Source organism: Trichosurus vulpecula, unplaced genomic scaffold (genome assembly GCF_011100635.1).
Source record: "Trichosurus vulpecula isolate mTriVul1 unplaced genomic scaffold, mTriVul1.pri scaffold_31_arrow_ctg1, whole genome shotgun sequence".
Lineage (NCBI taxonomy): Eukaryota > Metazoa > Chordata > Mammalia > Diprotodontia > Phalangeridae > Trichosurus > Trichosurus vulpecula.
In genome coordinates this window covers 147,547-162,802 of record NW_023494523.1, presented here as the reverse complement: position 1 = coordinate 162,802, position 15,256 = coordinate 147,547, and the positions used below count along the sequence as shown (strand labels likewise).

At 40.7% G+C, this 15,256-nt stretch overlaps 1 protein-coding gene across 1 annotated transcript in view; it reads left to right on the top strand.

Annotated features, from left to right (window-relative positions):
• LOC118833334 (histone lysine demethylase PHF8-like) overlaps positions 1-13,514 on the top strand; it is a 45,043-nt gene extending 31,529 nt beyond the window's left edge. Inside the window, exons 10-13 of the mRNA XM_036740697.1 lie at positions 5,997-6,106; positions 9,480-9,639; positions 11,981-12,088; positions 12,605-13,514. Of these exons, the coding sequence (XP_036596592.1) occupies positions 5,997-6,106; positions 9,480-9,639; positions 11,981-12,069 (359 nt within the window). The 3' untranslated portion in view covers positions 12,070-12,088; positions 12,605-13,514. The remainder of the gene's footprint in view (positions 1-5,996; positions 6,107-9,479; positions 9,640-11,980; positions 12,089-12,604) is intronic.
• The last annotated feature ends 1,742 nt before the right edge of the window (positions 13,515-15,256 follow it).

Here is a 15,256-nt window from a genome sequence, read left to right as displayed (position 1 = left end):
CTCTTGATTCTTGTGTTTGAAAGTCAAATTTTCTATTCAGCTCTGGTCTTTTCACTGAGAAAGCTTGAAAGTCCTCTATTTTATTGAAAGTCCATATTTTGCCTTGGAGCATGATACTCAGTTTTGCTGGGTAGGTGATTCTAGGTTTTAATCCTAGCTCCATTGACCTCCAGAATATTGTATTCCAAGCCCTTCAGTCTCTTGCCAGATCTTGGGTTATTCTGATTGGGTTTCCACAATACTCAAATTGTTTCTTTCTGGCTGCTTGCAGTATTTTCTCCTTGATCTGGGAGCTCTGGAATTTGGCGACAATATTCCTAGGAGATTTCTTTTTGGGATCTGTTTGAGGAGGCGATCGATGGATTCTTTCCATTTTTATTTTACCCTGTGGCTCTAGAATATCAGGGCAGTTCTCCTTGATAATTTCTTGAAAGATGATTTGTAGGCTCTTTGTTTGATCATGGCTTTCAGGTAGTCCAATAATTTTTAAATTATCTCTCCTGGATCTATTTTCCAGGTCAGTGGTTTTTCCAATGAGATATTTCACATTGTGTTCCATTTTTTCATTCCTTTGGTTCTGTTTTAGAATATCTTGATTTCTCATAAAGTCACTAGCTTCCACTTGCTCCAATCTAATTTTTAAAGTAGTATTTTCTTCAGTGGTCTTTTGGACCTCCTTTTCCATTTGGCTAATTCTGCCTTTCAAGGCATTCTTCTCCTCATTGGCTTTTTGGAGTTCTTTTGCCGTTTGAGTTAGTCCGTTTTTTAAGGTGGTGTTTTCTTCACTGTATTTTTCAGTATTTTTTTGGGTCTCCTTTAGCAAGTCATTGACTTGTTTTTCATGGTTTTCTCGCATGCTTCTCATTTCTCTTCCCAATTTTTCCTCTACTTCTCTAACTTGCTTTTCCAAATCCTTTTTGAGCTCTTCCATGGCCTGGGACCAGTTCATCCTTTTCTTGGAGGCTTTTGGTGTAGGCTCTTTGACTTTGTGGACTTCTTCTTGCTGTATGTTTTGTTCTTCTTTGTTACCAAAGAAAGAATCCAAATTCTGAGACTGAATCTGGGTGTGTTTTCGCTGCCTGGCCATATTCCCAGCCAACCAACTCAACCTTGAGTTTTTCAGTGGGGTATGACTGGTTGTAGACTAGAGAGTTCTATGTTCCACGTTTGGGGGGGAGGTGCCGGCTCTGCCACACCAGCACTGCTCCTTCCCCAAGAACCCCCAACCCGGACTAGGCTTAGATCTTCAGCAGGCTGTGCACTCCTGCTCTGATCCGCCACTTAATTCCTCCCACCAGGTGGGCCTGGGGCCAGAAGGAGCAGCAGCTGTAGCTGCCCCACCTCCGCTGCCCCCAGGGCTGGAAGCCGAACCTCGAACTCCTTCTACTCCAGCAGCTTTTCGCACTAACCTTCTCCACAGTCTTTGGTGTTTGTGGGTTGAGAAGCCTGGTAACTGCCGCAGCTCATTGATTCAGGGTGCTAGGGCCCCCTCCGCCCGGCTGCTGATCCCTTTGGTCCACGCCACTCAGGCTGGGCTCTGCTCCACTCCGTTCCGAGCTCCCAGCTCCGTGTGGGATAGACCTCACCCAGAGACCATCCAGGCTGTCCTGGGCTAGAGCCCTGCTTCCCTCTGCTGTTTTGTGGGTTCTGCCATTTTAGACTTGGTTCAGAGCCATTTTTTATAGGTTTTTGGAGGGACTCGGTATGGAGCTAGTCCCTGCTTACCAGCCACCATCTTGGCTCCGCCCCCTCAAAACTTTCTTTTCTTGAGAGTATTAAGTTCCAAATTTTTCTCTCTCCTTTCCTCTCCAAGACAGCAAGTAGTGTGACATAGGTTATACATGTACACTTATGGTAAACATAATTCCACATTAGTCATGTTGCGGGAGGAGAATCTGAACAGAAGGGAAAAACCACCAGGAAGAAAAAACAAAAAAAGTGAAAATAATCTGCTATGATTTGCATTCAGATGCCACAGTTCTTTCTCTGGATGTGGTGAGCATTTTCCATCACGATTAAAAGTCTCATTTCTAAGAGATAAAGGGAACTCAGTCAAATTCATGGTAATAGGAGCCATTCCCCACTTGATAAATGGATAAGGTGTATGGCCAGGCAGTTTTCAGAGAAAGAAATCCAAACCCTTAGTAGCCATCTGAAAAAAAACTGCCCTGAATTACAAATAATTAGAGAATACCAAATGAAACCACTGAGTTATCACCTCTCATTCATCAGACTAAAAATGTTTTTTTAAAGGAAAAAGACAAATCCCTGAAAGACTGTGGGAAAATGGACAAGTTAAAATTTGGTTGGTGGAGCTGTAAACTTGTCCAGCCATCCTGTATAGCAATTTGAAACTAGCTGGAAAAGTTATAAAACTGCCTCTGCTCTTTAACCCAGTGATACAATTACTCAGTCTACAGGAGATCAAAGAAAGAAGATAGGAGGGTACTATGGAAAAGAAATGAGAGATGTGCAAATCAAGAGACATCTCCACTCCAAATGTTCACATGGACAATTTTGTGTTTCCGAGCCATATTGGTCTGATTAGCTGCAGTCAGATACACTATATCTTGACCCTGACATCATGATTTCATTTTGGTCATGTTGAGCATAAAGCACAACAACCAGCCATGGGGGGAAAACAAGGAGACTAATCAAGGCAAAAATACCTTTTGGATGAATTCAGAAATGTTTTCAGGTATCTGAAGTTTTTTTTTTTTGTTTCAAAGAAGTTGCCAAAGAATTTTGCAGTTCAACTCCATGGCTATCGGCTAGCTGTAACCCGGAAAGCATGTTATTTTTCAGTAGCATCAATAATGAGTTCGAGGCCTTGAATTGAAAAGTTTATCTCATTCATGTGCTGAAATAGTTGCCTAGGAAGCCAACCACTGGATAAAATCCTTTCTTTCAAAGTCTTGCAAGAATGGGTTTTCTTCCCCTCCCCCTCCAAAAAAAGTGACACTTCTAGTCTTAGTTTGAACATGTGTGCTGAAATGGTATCAAAACATTTTGTATTCTGCTCTCGTTCCTGGACAAAATCTTTTCTTAACGTGATGTTTCAGAGAGCTGATTCTGATAAAGTGAGTAGCCGTTATGGTTGTTACCAAAACTTCTTTCAGGATTGTTGGAAGAGTTCCTTTTGGTGGCTTCACCATGCCAGATCTCAAGCTGTATTATAGTGGTAATGATCGAAACAGTCTGGCTCTAGTTAAGATCAGTGGAATAGATGAGGTACACAGTACATTGTAATCAGTGACCACAGTAATTTAGTGTTTGATAAAGTCAAATATCCAAACCTTTGGGACAAAAACACATTATTTAACAAAAACTGTTGGGAAAACTGAAAAACACTATGTCAGAAACTAGGTCTAAACCAGAGTTTTGCATCATATGGGTCCAAGATTTAGACATAAAGGGTGGTACCATAAGCAAATTAGGGGAGCGTGGAATAGTTTACCTGTTAGATCTATAGGTAAGGAATGAATTTAGACTCAAACAAGAGAAAGAGAGCATTTAGGGTTAGTATTTAGAGAATGTAGACTGGATAATATAAAACTGAATACCATTTGATCCGGTAATACCACTGCTAGTCCCTGTAGATATCAAAAAAGGGACCTTTTTGCACAAGGGTGTTTATAGCACCTCTCTTTCTGATGGCTAAGAATTGAAAATTGAAGGGATATCCATCCATTGGGGAATGGCTAAACAAATTGTGGTATATGGTTTTGATGGAATATCATCATGCTATAAGAAATGATGAGCAGAATGCTTTCAAAAAAACCTGGAAAGACTTACATGAATTGATGCAGAAAGAAATGAGCAGAACCAGGAGACCATTGTATACAGCAACATTATGTGTTGACCAACTGTGAATGATTTAGCTCTTCTCAGCAACAGAGACATTCAAGACAATTTCAAAGGATTCATGATGAAAGATGCTGTCCAACTCCAGAGAAAGAATTGTAGAGCCTGAACACAGATCATAGTAGATTTTTTTTTTGCTTTTTATTTTCTTCAGGCTTTTTTGCCTGTGTCTTCTTTCATAACATGACTAATAGGGAAATATGTGCATGACTGCACAGGTATAGCCTATATCAAACTGATTGCCTTATCAGTGATGGTGGAGAGAAAGAAGGTAGCGAGATTTTGGAAATGAAAGTTCAAAAAAAAAGTTTATGTGTAATTGGGGGAAAATAAGACAGGATTTTTTTTTCAAAAAGCCTTTGTTGCCAATATATGTGTGTGTGCTGACAATGTATGGAGTTTCCTTTTTCATTAAAGTTTTGCAGCTCTAGAATAATAAGCCTCAGAGGAGAACCATCTGTGTAAAGAGACTATAGCATGTCTTTTCAGTGAAAGTCTTGTGCGACAAAAATCTTTATACGTTTTCAAAAACATCTTTTGTAGTTTGTGTAGTTTCCCATATTGCCTCACAAAATCAGAATTGTCCTTTGATAGTATCAGCATGCACATAGTGAACAAAAATGTGGAGCTGATTATGTTGAGAGTTTTCTGTAGTTTCATTTAGTTGCATACTGAAGAGGAATGTTGAAGCTGCCAGTTTTTTGATGACCTGCTTCAAAACGTTGAAAAAATTGTCAGCTGTTCTAGAATGTATCACATATTTTAATAATGGAATTGCTTTCAGTTTTTCCCGGTATTCCAGTCCACAAACCAGACCAACCATTTCAAGCCATGCTGGAGCCACCGCGAGTTGGTCAACAACTTCATGATATGCTTGAAGAAAAGATTTTTACCAAGTGGCAAATCAGAGTTGTTGTAGCAGTATAAAATTGTGTGTTTCTTGAACAAAAACACCCCACGTCTTTAGAGTTATTTTTAGGGTGAATAGAAAAATGTATTCTTTTAGTTTGGCTGACTTCATACTTCCATTTACAAGAATTTTTCTCCACAAAAATATGGTTTCATGTCCCATAATGTCCACTGATGTAAGTGAAACTTCATAATGCGTAGTTTTCATATGCTTCCTTTATTTTGACTTTTCTGCTTAAATTGACTCGAAAAATGTATGTGAACTAATGAATACATGCTTGAATTTGCACTTTTTGAAGCAAAATTTTTATGGTTTTTAAGTAGTTTCATTAATTTTTACGTAAAATAAGTAATTTGTATGTTAAGTAAACTGAGAGATATTGAAGAAATTTGTGTGACAAGTAAATCATATGAAGTCAGTTTTATAATGCATCTAACATTTTAATACTTTTAGTGGCACATGGATTTAGCAGCACCTCTGGAATTGTGTACTTTCTAGATCTTCTATGTGTATTCTTGTGGCTTTGCAAGAATTATTGGTTCTCAATTCTGATATCATTAGCAACTTTCTCACAAAGCTATTTTAAAATGCCTTATTTAAACAGCCACTTATACAACATATTACATTTGCCTGCCTTTACTTCATAACAAAAGTAAGTATAAAGAGAAGAATAAAAGAAAGACCCTCTCTGCTCATATACATTATAACATTGTATATGACCTTTGTTATTGTACACATTTTTACCAATAATAAGTTACTTTAAATAATGCACTTGAGGAGTTTTCTCAGTTGTCAGATATGTTTGAATTTACCTGGTCTGAACAGATGCCCAAGCACCTGTCTGGGTCATAGAAGGCTATATGGAGAGTTAGGAATTCTCATTTGAGTTGTCTGGTTTTGTAAACTTTAGAAATGAAAACAACTCATTTCTTTTTCTATTTTGACCCACAAACAATTATAGATAAAGAGTCCTGGGAAGTGTCTGTAGATGGAGATCTAGGTGTGTGATAGGGGAACATGCGATTTCACCATGAGGTGTCTTGAATGATTACTAGGCCACAGAGCTGCCCAGCCCTGTAGACAGGAAGAATACAATTTGAAAGTGGTCGTGAGCATAAATAATATTTTAGGATACCTGCAACAATTGTTGTGGCTTGGGGACCTGAGGTTAAGAACCCCCACCCTAGAGGATTACTCTCACTTCTGACCCTTTTGTTTACAGCGCGAGTGGTCCCAAGCCTCCCCAAGAGAGACCGGACAGTTAAGGAAGGAACCGTGGTATCCTCCATGGAGACAAGATTGACTGGGACAGTAGAAAAGTTAGCACAACAGGTAAGTGAGTTGTCAGCTTTTGAAAAGGCAGGAAGCCACCTAAAGGCAACCACCCTGGATGAATGTTTAGAATTGACCAATTACTCAATCAGTAACTAAAAATTTACCAGGCTCTGTGTTAGACACTGGAAGATAAAATAGACCAAAAAAAGAAAAACATCCAGCCATCAAATATGCTAATGGGTTATACATGTTGTTGCTGTTATCATTGTTATTTTCCACAAGGTAATTTTGGAGAAAGGGACTAACCACTGGGGACATCAGGACATTTCTCATCTAGGAGGGGCAGTTTACCCTGAACTTTAGGGATTCTAAGATGTTTGGAGGAGGAGGAAGTGCATTCCACACATGACTGCAACTGCAAAGGTGTGGAAATGGGAGATAGGATGTGATTGGCTGCAGATTTCGAAGCAGTTTCGTTTGACTGTACAGTTTGAATGTGCAGTGGAGTAATAGGGTAGAGGAGTAACATATAATAAGCTGGACGAAGTAGATGGGAACCAAGATATAAGGGACTTCAAATGGTAAAATGAGGAAATTGAAATTCAAATTGTTTGAAACAAGTCATCCAGGTTTGAGCTCTAGATCTGACCTCAGAAAGACAAAGTCAAACTTGTCCTTAGACACTTATTAGCTGTGTGACCCTAGGCAAGTCACTTAACTCTTGCCTCAGCTTCCTCATCTATAAATAGAGTTGTGAGGATAAAATGAGCTGAAATTTGTAAAGAACTTTACAAACCTTCAAGCACTATGTAAATGGTATTGTTATGAATCATTTTGTATTACATTTTAATACTATTTAAACATTTGATATTATTTACTATCTGTCTTGTTCCATTATTTCAGTCCTGTCTTGATCCTTCATGACCCCATTTGGGGTTTTCTTGGTTAAGGTACTAGAGTGGTTTGCCATTTCTTTCTCCAGCTCATTTTCCGTTTGAGGAAAGGGAGACAACATAGCTGAGGTTAAGTGACATGCCCAGGCTCATATAGCTACTGAGTGTCTGAAGCCAGATATGAGGTCTGGAAGATGAGTCTTCCTGACTCCAGACCTGGCACTCTATCCAATATGGTGCTACCTAACTTCCCTATTTACTGTCAGTAGTAATAATCAAAAGGAACTAGTAAGATTAACATCAGACTGTCCTCTTGAGTGTCTGGTTTCCTTATCATATGGCTGATCGTGCCCTGCAAGGCTCAGCCTTGGATCATTCTAATCATTAGTCACCTTTGCTCCTACCCACATGCTGCTGAATGGAGGTGGAGAAAATCATGTAACTGCTGTCTGGGTGCACTACAAATATAAGTTACATGGCCTCACCTGGGCCTTCACTGCTGCTAGGCAGTCCTATTGTACTTCCCTTACTTATCATCTTATTATACCACTCTTCCCGAGGGTCTTCCCTTGAGATTAATGAGGCAGAGACTGATAATGCTATGGAAGGTGGATTGCAGAAGGGAGAGGCCAGTTAGGAGCCCTTTGCAATAGTCTAGAGAAGAAGTGGTAAGGACTTCCTGCCCCACAAAGAAGACTTTGAGAAGGAGCAGTCAAAGAGGTTCTAGAAGAGCCAGTCAAGACGAGAGTCATGAAAAACCACAGAGGAGAGAGTAGGGGGAGGGATGGTACTTGAAAGGCCAAAAAACATCCCTTTGGGTCATCATTTAACCTGCAATTATGCACAACTGGTTGCCCTACATCAAGGTCCTGTCAGTTGTTAATTGCCTATTAGACATTTCAAACAAAATGTCCTGGAGGTACCTCAAATTTACAGTGTCTAAAAGAGTAGCCGTTATCTTTCCTTCAAATCCTTCCACTTTTCTTTAATTTTTTTCAGTCTCCCAGCTTTATAAGCTCAACATTATTTTTGACTCCTCACTCTTTCCCACCCCACATAGCTAGTCAGTTATTAATTTTGCAGTTTGTATCTTCACAAAATTTCTCTCACATGATCCCTTGTCTCTTCTCAAGTCTAGCACCTTAGTGTGGACCCTCTTCACCTCTAGCCTCCTAAATGCTCTTTCTGCATCAAATCTCTTACCATTCATCCTACACATGATTTTCCTTAAATACAGATCTGACCATGTGAGTTCCCCACTCAACTCCAATGGCATTTTCTTGCTTCTAGAATAAAATGTAAATGACTCTTTAGCTTTTAAAGTCCTGTACAACCTAGCACAAACCTATTTTTCCAACTGCATCAACTCCCCTTCCCATACTCTGCCATCTAATCAAAACTGACCTGTTTTTTCTACCTCACAGACAACATATTATTTCCCATCTCTTTGCCTAACTGTCTGCCTGGAATACATGGAATGCACTTTCTCTTCATCAGTTCATGTGCCAACTTATAGGGGCAACCTTTCTTTAACCTCTCAACTGCTAGTGCCCTCCCTCTCAAGCTGTTTTGTATTTATTATTTATTTCCTTCATGTTCTGTGTGTATCTGTGTGCATTTATATGCTTGTAGTCCCCTTGTATGGGACATAACCTGAATAGGAAATTTTTTCATTCATCGAATTTATCCATCTCTGGCACAGTACCTGGCATATGTTAGGTTTTTAATAAATGTTTTTCGATTGATCAGTAGGATGGCAGCTTTATGAGAGTAAAATATGGAGGAGGTATGTAGAATTTTTTGAATCTCTAGAACGTAGCCACTAAAGAGATGTAGATTCAAGGCAGGTAGAGAAGAAACATGAATGACTGAGATTCTCAGTCTGAAGAGCAGAGTAAATAAGGAATTCACTGATGACATGAAAATCAAGAGGGAAAGACTTGGAAGTAAATGGTGAGAGTTCTTCTTTATATGTTCTTGTGTTTAAAGTAAAGGACAGAACAGGAATTATTCTTAAACTTGGTTCTAGCGGAAGTCCAAAAGACGTAAGTAGGGCCCCTGTATGTAAAGGCCCAACAGCACTGGAAGTCCTTTGTACAGCCAATCACATCCTATCTCCCATTTCCACACCTTTGCAGTTGCAGTCGTGTGTGGAATGCACTTCCTCCTCCTCCAAACATCTTAGAATCCCTAAAGTTCAGGGTAAACTGCCCCTCCTAGATGAGAAATGTCCTGATGTCCCCAGTGGTTAGTCCTTTTCTCCAAAATTACCTTGTGGAAAATAACAATGATAACAGCAACAACATGTATAACCCATTGTACAGGGGGCTGTCCTTTGCCTTCTACATACAGAGAGCTTCCCTTTCTACCTAGTTTGTATTTCAGGGACAACTGAAAACCTGGGAAAGGAAATACTTAAAGAGGAATCCAATGGCTAATGGACTGGAGCATCTTTCTTCAAGAGCATCAGTGACCCCAAGTTTGCCACCACAGGGCTATTCCTCCAACTGATAACTGTGCCTACTCTTCCTAAACAGGAACCTTTTTGGGCCAGCCTATCTGATCACAAATACAGTGCTCAGCCCAAGATGTTTGGGATTGCTCAGGTGAAACAGAGCTTCACACCAGAGGTCCCTGGTGTCTTCTTGCCCCAAGAGCGCCCATCAGTCAGCTCCCATGGGGACCAGATGACACAAGGTAGGCCATGTGAACACTCCTACTTCTGTTTTCAGAACAGGGCATAGGGAGTTGACAGGACTTGGAATTTAAACATCATTTCATCAAATTCCTTGGTTTCATAGAAGAGGCTTCAGCCAAGGTTTGAATCAAGGTCTTCTGATTCTAAGTCCAGTGCTCTTTCTGGATCAGAATGTGAGAGGGTAATAAGAATTCACTCACACAATTAAAAAAAATTGAGATTAAATATCCCAACTTGGCCGCTGAGTGGCGCAGCAGATAAGAGTGCTGGACCTGGTGTCAGGAGGACTCATCTTCCTGAGTTCAAATTTGGCTTCAGATGCTTACCAGCTGTGTGACCCAGAGCAAGTCACTTAACCCTGTTTGGCTCAGTTTCCCTCATCTGTAAAATGGCCTGGAGAAGGAAATGCAAAATATTCCACTCTTTGCCAACAGAACCTCAGATGGGATCACAAAGTGTCAGAAATGACTACTGTACAACAACGAAATCCCAACTCGGGAGTCCTTTGTACAGCATCCCAAATAAATGGTAATTATGCTTCTGCATAAATACTATGTATCATGTCACTTGAGGCTTCAGGGGTTATTACATTGGTGTGAACCAGTAACGAGAAAACAAATTAAGAATTGGGTTATTGATGGATGATTAACCAAATGAAGTCAGGCATATGTAGTATTTTGTAAACCTATAAGTGCTATATAAATGACTCTTAAAATATTATTGTCATCTTTACTTTTCTCCTTGGCTCTGGGTCACTAACATACTTCTAGGGTGTAGAACCACAGAACTGAATAACAATTCATTAGAAAAGGAAAAAAACAGTAGGCTACAAGGCAATGCAATACAACACAACTCAACACTGTACACATTTATTTAGCACCTACTATGCGTTAGGCACTGTGCTAAGTGCTGGAGATACAAATAAGAAAGGTGAAGACAATTCCTTGTTGGAAGACACCACACAAAGAAAGAGGAAGACTCAGGGGGAGGGTGCGTGATGATGTTGAAGGTGATTCCAAGGGGTACAGCTGATGGATGGTGAAGAGTTGTCTGGGTTTCTGGGCCCTCTTTCTATAGAGGCTTAGGGAGGATTTTTTCCTTGTTGTTCTGCCTTCTAGTCCTCCAGTAGAAAGGCAGAGACCTTCTAATGAGAGTCCTGATGAGTTGTGAGTAACTGGGGTACTGCTATATGTTAGTATTAAAGCTGCTATGATCTCAGTGATAAAGAATATCTTGAAAAAAAGTTTTCTGGGTGGAATGGGTGATGAACGATAGTGGCAGAGTCAAATCCAAGCAGTGTGGCTTCCGAGCAATGAAGGAAGACTATCACTCAAGCAATAAGCTTCACGGAAGACCTATTATTCTGCTCTAGTCTGGTCTGTGGGGAGAGAGAAAGAAAGAGAAGTCTCAACTTCTACCCTTGGGGAGCTCACTCCTGGTCAGGCAAAAGAGATAATACTCACTTCTATGAAACAACCAGAGAATGAGATAGTACATGATCAATGCTAGCCTTTGTCGTTCAGGTTAGAAAATAACATGATGTGCAAAGAGGCTCTATTTGGAGTCATACAATCATGGATTTAAAACTAATAGAGATCTTAGGGACCAGAGAGGTTAAATGAACTGTCAAGGGTCACAGTGGTAGTATACATGCTTGAGATGGAATTTGAGCCCACAGTTTCCAGAGTTTAAATCCAGTTCCTTGCCTACTAACCCACACTTGAATGTGAATCCAGGCCCAGCCATTTACTCCTTCTACAGTGAGCGTAACTGCGTCTCCTGTGGCCTTCTTCTGTCTGTGTTCCATCCCTTGCCGTGCATATCCCCTAAGGGAAAGGCTACTAAGGGCCAATGAGGAGTCTTCATTGGTGTCAGTGCAAGGCAACTTCCACCTTCTGCTGCAAGCCTGAATTAATTCCCTCAGTATGGAGAGCTTCCTGTATGAAGAGGAGGAAACTTCCCTTTGATTGCAGGCCTTCTGTCTCTTTCTGTGCTTGTCCCTTGTCGGGGAAAGTAGAAGCAAATCAGCAGAGAGTAGAATTAATATTTCCTAGAGAGTTACTTGGGTGAGGTGACAACCTGGGTGTGGACAGCCCCGTAAGGGTGGGTTTAAACAGTATAATAATTTTTCCAAATGTCATAAGAAATCATTATTCCTACAGTAGATAGATGAACAGATGACAGATTAGATAAAATAGATGATGATAGTTGGGTAGGTGATATAGATAAGATAGATGGTGATAGAGGAATACATAAACAGCTTACATCTCTCCTGTTTATTCTGTGTTACTTCTATATTCGTCTGTGTCTTCCATCATTTGTTACTTTTCCTTTCTCCAGGAGAGCGTCCCAAAAAAGGACAGGCTACAGCAAAGCAGCGTCTTGGCCGTATTTTGAAAATCCATAGGAATGGCAAGCTTGTTCTTTAAAAACTTTTATGCAGTTCAGGTAGGTGGCATCCCCACTGCTGGCCCAGCCCTATGTATTTATTCCCTTTGCCCTCCTGCCACAGATTGCTGTCTCAATTGGAGATTTTTTTTCCCCAACCACAGGCATTAAGTAGTTTCCACAAGCTGTTTAACTGAGTAGAAGTAGTTGCTAGCATTTGTATGTGGTGCTAAAGCGCTTCATAGTTGTTTTCTTATTTGATTCCCGCTACAGACCTTTGGGGCAATACTATTATCATCCCTATTATTAGTACCCTTTTATAGGTGAGGAAACTGAGATTGATAAAGCCTGTGACTTCCTCAGTTTCACACATTCAGTCGGGATTTGAATTCAGGTCTTCCTGATTCCTCATCATATTCCGGCTGTTTAATAAAAGAAAGAAAAATGTTATAGGAGCAGGGGCTGGTCAATGATGTCAAGAGCTTTTGGTGTGAATGACTGATTGTCACATTTTAGTATCAATTTAAGATCTACAGGGTACTTTTCTCACAACCGTTTTTGTGTGGACTGTTACAGGGGCCTACAAATTGTCCTTCATGCCTTTTTTAAGGACTTCACAAGTTTCAAAAGACACACACAATTCTGTATACAAAGAAAAGAACAATGTGACTGTATGTCAAACCATGAATCTCTGTTACATACAGCTTGTTGTTGTTTTTTTTAAAGTTCTGTGTTACATTTAGCATTGTAGAAATCAAACTGTCCTGCTCATTTACATGACCTATTCAGTCTTTCTAAGTTCTCATCATTGTATTTTGAGAATGTTTCATATATGTGCTTGTTCCTTTCTTTCTCTGCCCCTTCCCTTTCTTTCTTCCTCCCCATCTTCCCTCTCTTCCTTTCTTCTTCCTTCCTTTGCTTCCTTTTTCCTTTCATTCCTTCATCTTTCCTCTGTTTTCCTCATTCCTCCCTCCCTCCCTTTCTTCTTTTCCATCCTTCCTTCCCTGCCTCTTTCCTTCTTTCTGTCCCCTTTCTTTTCATAATCACTATCCTCCAGAGTCTTTCCCGTAATTGTTGCTCTCCATAATAAAAATAAAATCGTTTCTCTGTGCAACTCATGCCCCTGAAAGCGTGGTTGTGTAGGATTCTTCTTTGGGAGAGACTTATTGCTTAGGAGAGAGCAGATGTGCTAGACTTCTGGCTTTCAACTTGAAGAGAGAAGACACACAGTTTCAGACTCTCTTTAGGTCTGAAGAGAGAGAGAAGGATCCTGGGAAGAAGCCGACATGTAGAGGAGCTGTCACCTCCAACCATAAAGACTTCATGGAATTTCTCCTTGGGTGATATCAGACTCACTCTCACTTGAGCTGAGTTGTCTCACAGCCAATGGGAGAACTCATCCACTCTACATTGTCTGCTGTATTTCCACACGTGTACCCTCTCTGATTTCTGTTCTGCTATTCATTTAGATAAATGGTTTATTCACTAATTGCCTTCTATGTTTATTATGGAACTGGTATTGGGGGCGGGGGATGGGAGTCAAACCTTGGATATGTAGATTGTGGCACTCCTGCTTTGAGGAATAGTGTCCAGGAGCAAATTGAGCCTAAAATAAATTTCCCCTAGTCTGACACAATATTTAAGTGAGCAGACATAATTCTAGCGTAGTACCCGCTTTTGCTGCGGAAAGCAGTGACCAGCCCCTGGCCTCAACCTCCTACTTCCATACATGGCAGGGATCAATGACTGTTTTGGAGAATGGTGGGTGGCGAAGGCTCTAGACATATCTATTCCTGCATTCCTGCAATCCACGTTTAGACAGACCCATGTGGACACACATAACCTACGTGGACAAAACAAAACAGAGCATGCACCAACACAGCACCCATCCTATATTTGTGCTAAATTATTGCAGTTAAGCAAGACAAACTTCTACTTTGAATACATCAGAAGTGTATGTTTCATTCTGCATCTTGTGTCTATTTTGTGTATCAGGGGAGTAGATTTAAGAGCTTCCTGCATCTTTGATTTCTTTGAGTTATGTAGTCAGTAGTAGTATGCGTTAAAAGAAAATCCTGGTTCTGGTCCCTTCCTGGTCAAGACAGCAATATCAGGAAGTAAGATAAAGGAGCACACCAAAGTAGCAAGCAGTTAGAGTGCAGCCAGCCAGATTTAAACTGCATGCTGCTTTTTATAGACAGGAGTAAGTAAACAGCTTCCATACAAGGACAAAAGTATGTTGACTGGCACATAAAATCAAAGAGGAGATGGAGTTAATGCCACCTCAGCTCCTTCCTCATTACAGCATCATAGAGAGGTGGGATTAGTGTGCATACAGAAAGCCATCTGGCTGGCTGGGTTATGTATCCAAACACTGACTCAGCACAAGAAGCTGACTTTGCATGTGGGAACAGTTTAGTGTCTCTGGGGGTTGGTCCAAAATTAAACCACTTCACGTCTTCAGCTACAAGGAATCAGCATACTTTTTCATCATCTGTGTCCCAAATACCCCAGCTGGAGCTAGTGCCAAGCAATGCCACCCCCAAACTTTTGTGCCATTATCCCTTCTGCTTTTCCCTTCGTGGCCAAATGCTGACCCATCCCCAGAAGTAACCCAGAATGCCTGGTCCACTCTGACCCTTAGGCCCACTACCCCTTCTCAGTGGCAGTGATTTATCCCTTCCTGGCCCCCTTTCTGTGAGGTAACTAACAACTCTTATAAGGCGGACTTCTGTGCCTTCTACTCTTGCTGCATCTTGGGGCCTCTGGAACTTTCCGTGTCCAGAGTCCAGTCACCAAATTTCAGAATTACAACCTAATTACGCAGTCCAACGTAGAAAACAAATCCAATCCTTCCTCCAAATGTCAGCCCTTCAGTAATTGAAGATAGCTAGCCTATCTCCCTAAGCTTGATTTCTCAGAGCTAACAGGACCTTCACATGTGACTATGGAGTCCATTGATAAGTACTGCAGCTACTTGACACTACTGAGGTGCCCAGGAGGCAGAATGAGGTAAAACACAGGCCCAAAGTTCAAAAAATAATCAGAAGTTTCACAAGGTTCATAGAGTTTTCAGGGAGAGAAAGGAATGGTTTTTGTTTTAGATTCCTGGAAGATGGCACCCAGGATGGTGGCAAAACAATGAAGGACAGAATGGAAAGAATGAAGCAATACCAAAGGACAAATGGACTTGGGCCTTTCTTATTGATTCACTTAACTCTTCATCCT